This window comes from Macrotis lagotis, chromosome 3 (genome assembly GCF_037893015.1).
Source record: "Macrotis lagotis isolate mMagLag1 chromosome 3, bilby.v1.9.chrom.fasta, whole genome shotgun sequence".
Taxonomy (NCBI): Eukaryota; Metazoa; Chordata; class Mammalia; order Peramelemorphia; family Peramelidae; genus Macrotis; species Macrotis lagotis.
Genome location: NC_133660.1, coordinates 288999559 through 289006210, shown reverse-complemented (window position 1 = coordinate 289006210; position 6652 = coordinate 288999559). Strand labels below are relative to the sequence as shown.

The window sequence follows — 6652 nt, the reverse complement described above, 5'->3', positions numbered from 1 at the left end:
GCCGCAATACTTCACTCAGGCATTTTTCTTTTGACATTCCACTTCTGAAGGGTCGATTTGCTTTGTGAGCATTTGGGGCTATTATCGCTACACATAGCCTTATTCTTGTTTGAAGAGTCATTACTGTAGGACAGACCGGAATGAAAGTATTCAGCACTTTAAACCCTTCCGCTAAAATTCAGTAAATATGTACCCGAGGACAAGTAATTTAAGCTCTCTGAGCTTTCACGGTCCATCCATAACATGTTCCAATATACATAACGTCTCCCAGAGTTTGAGTCGTGAAAGTGATACTTGTAAAAATAATTTGCAAAATAGAGACAGGAAACTATTAATGATTTCTATTCTTCTTCTTTCCTACCCAGTTCAACTTCATTTTTACCTCATATGTCTCCTGCTCTGCAGATTGGAATACACTTTACTCATTTAAAAAAAAAATTCAGGATTACAACTGCACTGCCTCTCTCTCAGCATTATTGGAAATTGCCCAGTGCATGAATTCCTTTGGAGAAAATGTTTTGAAACGTCTAATTCATTATGAAAATGGTTTATACCAGTAAAATGATTGTTTTACATATTATCAATATATTTAATATTATCACTATATTTTTTCACAGGAAGCATGATGGTTAAAGAAATTACATGTAGGAAGAAAGAAATGGATTCAAATAAAGACTGGGACAGAAACACTTTTTTTTGTGCTTCTTTCCAAATTATTTAACTTCCCAGTGCCTGAGGTCACTAAGTGTATTATTGGTTGATATCACTGAATTTCTGGGGGAGAATTTTTCTCTTGACATTCTTCCTTTGATAAAATAGCAGATGTCATGTAATACTATTTTAGAGAATCAATATTATATATCAAGCTTGCATAAGTAATAGTATGGCCTATTTAAAATGCTCTATTTGCTTCTAACAATGACTATATTGCAGATCATGGACTTTCTTTTTGAAATCCCCAGTAAATATTGTTTTAAGAAGAAAAGACCCCAGAAGACATGAGGAATTGGAACATCATGAAAGAATTCATCTTTATAGAGTTTTCTAGCATTTGAGAACTGCAGGTCTTACATGCCGTTCTTTTCTTGCTGATATATGTTGCAGCCCTTATGGGAAATCACCTCACAATCACTGTGATTTTCAGTGAACCACACCTTCATTATCCAATGTATTTTTTCTGAGTAACTTATCACTGTTGGATCTTGGCTACATCTCTGTCACTGTTCAAAAATTCATTGTGAATTCGCTGACAGGTAATCAATCGATTTCTCTTCTTGGTTGTACTGCTCAGGTTTTCTTCTTTATCTTCTTTGCTACAACAGCAATTGCTTTGCTAGTGATTATGTCTAATGATTGCTTTGTGGCCTTCTGCCACCCCTTGCATTATAGGGTCACCATTATACCACTTTGCTGTCTTTGGATTCATTTGTTTCATGGGCCAGTTGGCTCATCTATTCAACTATATTTACAGGGAACATGTTCCATTTGCCTTTCTCAGGATCCAAGATTATCCATCAGTTTTTTTTGTGATGTACCCTATATCATGAAGGTCTCCTGAATTCCATGATACTGAGTCTTTACTCCTTGCTTCCTTTACAACTTTAGATTCATCCTGCTTTTGCTTTATAATTATTTCCTATGCTCCTATCTTCTCCACTGTATTTTAAATGCCTTCTGAGGAAGGACACCACAAAATCTTGTCTACCTATTCCCCACAATTGATTATATTGCTCCTGTTTCTTCTTGCTGGCATGGCCACATCCTTGAGTCCTATAAGAGATACTTCACCAGTCCAGAATATTCTGATTTCAAAGACCTATACAATATTGCCTCCATTCATGAAGTATATAGGGATTGCCGTGTGCAGTAGACTAAGTAAATCTTTATCACTTGGTGTCCACTAGCACCAAAACATTGTTTTACTGGTTGATTGAAGAGTGCCATGGGAGTGGGAGTGATCCAGGGACTGGGAAGGATATTTTTAACCTTTTGTATTCTGGTAAATAAAGGGAGAACTTGGAGAACGTTCCATTCTTGTCTCCCACCTCTTCAATGTTCACCTGGGTAAGGATAAACTAGTCTGGCAGGAACTAACAAATGGCATCCAATTTGGGGCACAGAGACAAGAGAAGAGCTGATTTCAGAGCTATCTGATTCAAGTCCAGGTTAAGGACCAGCAGATACAAGCAAGGAAACAATTCCAGGCAATATCCTGGAGCAAAAGACTTCTGGGGAAGGTAACAAGTTTATCATTTGACTGATATTAAGGAAGTTGGTACAAGGAGTTGTGGAGGAAAGTGAAGGTAAAGAGTAAGTGTATTCACACTCATGGCCTGAGATAGAAGAAATAATAAGTATTATAAAGAAAAAGCCTAGGATTAGTCCTACAGCACCTAGTGAAGAAACTTCAGCATTACAAAAAGCCATGGAAAAGGCAAAAAATCAGGAAGAGAGTTTGGTGGATTTAGAAGCTGAGTTTCAGCCATTGAAATTAGTACCAATATGTTATGCACATATTTATATGCATGTGTATACATAAGTAGATAGATTTATATGTACAAACATGTAACACAAATTCCTAATTTATGTATTCACCTTTGCAATACATTTATATGCATTTGTATTTAAGTATACATACATAAACACATACACACACTTAGATCAACATATCATTGTCTCTAGACATACCCTGAATGTGAGAATTTTGCATATTTTTTCCCAAATTCAATAGGTCTACTACTTAAGAGTAGTGACATGTTCGTGACACTAAAAATATCCTATTGCAACATTCTTCTGTTTTTTATCCCTTCCTTATTTTTCCCCATTCCAGTCCATCTATCATTCAGTTCTTTTATTGGCCTCGCAAAAGCATAGACATCACCATGTTATTCCTCATTTAATATACCTGACAAAAGGAATGCTTAGATATGTAACATTCATAAAACCAAAAAAAAGATTCCCCCATAATATCTACTTTTATTCTAATAGTATCTACATATATATATATGTATACATTTAGAATACATTTAGAATACATTTACATAGTCATGTTTTGACAAAAAGGCTATCACTTCATGAATAGCTGTATTCTACATACATAAAAACATGCATAGAGATTAAATTTAAACACATATAATAATATGACAGTAGATATTTGGGCTCCCAATACATTTAACACTCATAAAATGAATATATTATATATGTCCTCACAAGGAAACATTTAAAAATACATATGTAAATTCATTCTTAGATAAGTAGGCAGAAGTTGGACCGTACTGAAGAGCACTGTGTACTGGATATTGTTTCCATGAAGATCAAAGTCTGTCTTCTAAAGAACATTTAAAAGAAACCGAATAAAATGTATTTGCATTTTGGACAATATTGAAAGCTACATGGAAGATCCTTATGGACTACAAAAATCCTAAAGGATCATATAAGATTAAAGTGTGATAATTATACACAGGGGAAAGGTCAGAGAATATATGGCTAACAAAGATGAAATTATAACCTTGGCTCCTCTGGGGACTTCAGGAAGCATTTCTCCAAAGAACATTGGTCACTTCATTTGTACTTACCTAAGGTTCATCAACACTTCACATGGCACAATTTCATCTCTCTTTGTTCTCTGAAGCTCCATATCTGAAAAGATCCAATTAGAAAGGGGCAAAAATACTTTGGAAAGGAGAAATGCTACAGCTCCACTTGGGTAATTTTTTTTATCTTTCATTTCATATCAATTTCCTTAATAATTAAGTAGGTGTTAGTACTCTTGGGTTTGATCTTTGCAAAAAAAGCACCTTAGAGAGTCATTACAGGAGAGGATATTTGAATTAAGGAAACCCGCAACTTAGGTTCTTTCGCTATAATACAATAACCGAGGGAACAATATAGGCATAATGACTAACTACTCACCAAGTTTGTTTGAACCTTGAACACCAGATTTTTAAAATATAGAGAAAAATAACTACAGCTAAGAAATAACCATCATAATTATTATTCTGCCCTGCATAAACAGACACGACCTCTACCTTCAGAAATTTCAGAGCACCATATTGGGATAAACGATACAAATTGTTACCAAGTGGAATAAAATCTGCTCTGCCCCTCTTTCAGGCTAATAGGTAAGTACTCTCTGAAAGTGTGCTTGGGAGAAAATGTTTTGAAAAGTCAAACTTATTATGAATAGGTTTTCTGCAAATAAAATAATTGGTAAAATTATTATCATTTTAATTAACATTGTCACTATTGTTATTTAACAACCAGCATGTGCTTGTAGGGAATTAAATCCCCAATGTGACAGAAACACTTTTTGTGCCCCTTGTCAAATGATTTAAGGCCTCAATGATTGAGTTGTCTTGGACTAGTAGTAGTTGACATCAATGAAGCTACAAAAGAGATTTTTTTTTTCTAAGAAAGCCCACCTTTAATAAAATCACAGATCTCATGAAAGATTATTGTGAAAGAATGCATAAAACAAGACACCAAGTTTGCATAAATCATTTTATGTCTTTTGTAAATGATCTGATTCCCTATCTAATATGGTGAGTAAAAATAAAGACCATGGCATTTTTCTGGAATAAACTGCCTTTCTGCTCTCCTTTTAGAATTTGATATCTTCTATATCCATATTGTTTCAAGAAGAAATCCAGTATCCTAGAAAACATGGACAATTTTACCATCATCAGGGAATTCTTGCTTATGGAGTTTTCCAGTAATAGAGACCTGCAAGTCTTACATGCTGCTTTTTTCTTGCTGATATATATTGCATCCCTGATGGGAAATCTCCTCACTATCACTGCCATTGTCACTGACCCCCACCTTCATTCTCCAATGTATTTTTTTCTGAGCAACTTATCTCTGTTGGATCTTGGCTGCATCTCTGTCACTGTTCCCAAATTCATTGTGAATTCCCTGACAGGCAATAAGTCCATTTCTGTTCTTGGCTGTGCTGTTCAGATTTTCTTCATTATCTTCTTTGCTGCAACAGAATTTGCTTTACTTGTGGCTATGTCCTATGACCGCTATGTGGCCATCTGCTACCCTTTGCACTATGGGGTCACCATGACACCACTTCACTGTCTTTGGGCGGCAATTGGTTCATGGGTCAGTGGGTTTATCTATTCGGCTCTCCATACAGGGACCATGTTCCGCTTGCCTTTCTCAGGATCCAATGTGATCCATCAGTTTTTTTGTGATATCCCTTATATCTTAAAGATATCATCCTCTGAGGTTCGTGAGAGTGAGTATATAGTCCTTACCACCAGCTCAACTTTACTGTTATTCTGCTTTGGGCTTTTGATTATATCCTATACTTATATATTTTCAACTGTATTTAAAATGCCCACTGAGGAAGGACGTCACAAAGCTTTGACTACTTGTTCACCACAACTGATTATCCTGATTTTATTTCTTTTAGGAATCATAGTCACAGCCTTCTGTCCTATAGTGGATGCTTCTCCAGTCCAGAATCTTCTTATTTCAATGACCTATACAATATTGCCTCCATTTATGAACCCTATTATTTATAGTCTGAGTAACATGAAAATTAAGGTTGCACTGAGTAGGATATTCAAATCTACCTTTTTTCCCAAGAAAGGAATGTCCATCATTGAAAAACTTAAAAAGTGATAGAATGTATGAATGAAAAAGTGCATGTAAAAGTAATCCAAGTAATTAATTGAAGTTAATCATTAATGTTTTGTCTACAAATAAAAAAATAAAGCACCAAGCTTTGACAAAATGTTTCCTTTCATCAAATGAATCATTCATTATAAATGTATTACATACATTTCATGGCACCCCCAAAATTTATGTCTTTATTTAAAAATTCATTTTATCCTGGAGCAGATACAGTATATAGAATGCAGTACAAAAGCAAAAGGCATATTGATGATTTAAAAATGTCTTTGTATTATTTTCAATGATGATAGGATTGTCTTTTTAAGAACGAACTTTAATTTCCTCACAAAGTTGTCTTTCTATTTACTCTTTATTATGACTACCTATAGCTTTTTAAAATGTACTTCTATTTCACAATTTAGTGCTTTTGCCACCACCTTCATGATCCCCCCAGGGAAAATATTCTTTATTAATGGTTTTGCTTGCCCTTTGTTTACATTTTAGGTTTTACTAGGACAGTAGGGCTTGGGAGCTGTTCAAAGAATTCTTCATGAAATGATTTCCCTTAGACAAGCTGATAATATTAGAATACATGGGAGCAATTAGCAGAGGCAATGAGTACCTCAAGTGCTAAATGAAATGCAAAGACGAATTTGCACTCTATTACTCTTAATGTTTTGAACCTCTGCACAAGTTGAGTCCTTCATATAAGCTTGATGGAACTAGAAGGGACTCAACCATTATCCTTTTGTAACTTTTTTTAAAAGCAAGAAAATATTCTCTAAAAAATCCCTAGAGCCAAAGTGAAGCTTGAGGAATTTAAGTTAGCAATAGTCCTTGAAAAGGGGGTTCAGGAAGGGAAAAATAAGTCTTGAGAGAGAACTAGAAGTGATATATGTGAATTCCTCTAGTTTCCATTCTTACTAATTACTGATTCCCCAACAGGGAAACATCATATCTAGTAAATAACAGACTTAAAGACTGGGGGCAGAGGACAATTCTGCATTAGAGTTCAGTGAGAGGGGATTGTATC

At 34.9% G+C, this 6652-nt stretch overlaps 1 protein-coding gene across 1 annotated transcript; it reads left to right on the top strand.

Annotated features, from left to right (window-relative positions):
* Window positions 1-4662: 4662 nt before the first annotated feature.
* On the top strand, window positions 4663-5628 carry LOC141519430 (olfactory receptor 14I1-like). Its single transcript, XM_074231671.1, has one exon. The coding sequence runs from the start codon at window positions 4663-4665 to the stop codon at window positions 5626-5628; it is 966 nt and encodes a 321-aa protein (XP_074087772.1).
* The last annotated feature ends 1024 nt before the right edge of the window (window positions 5629-6652 follow it).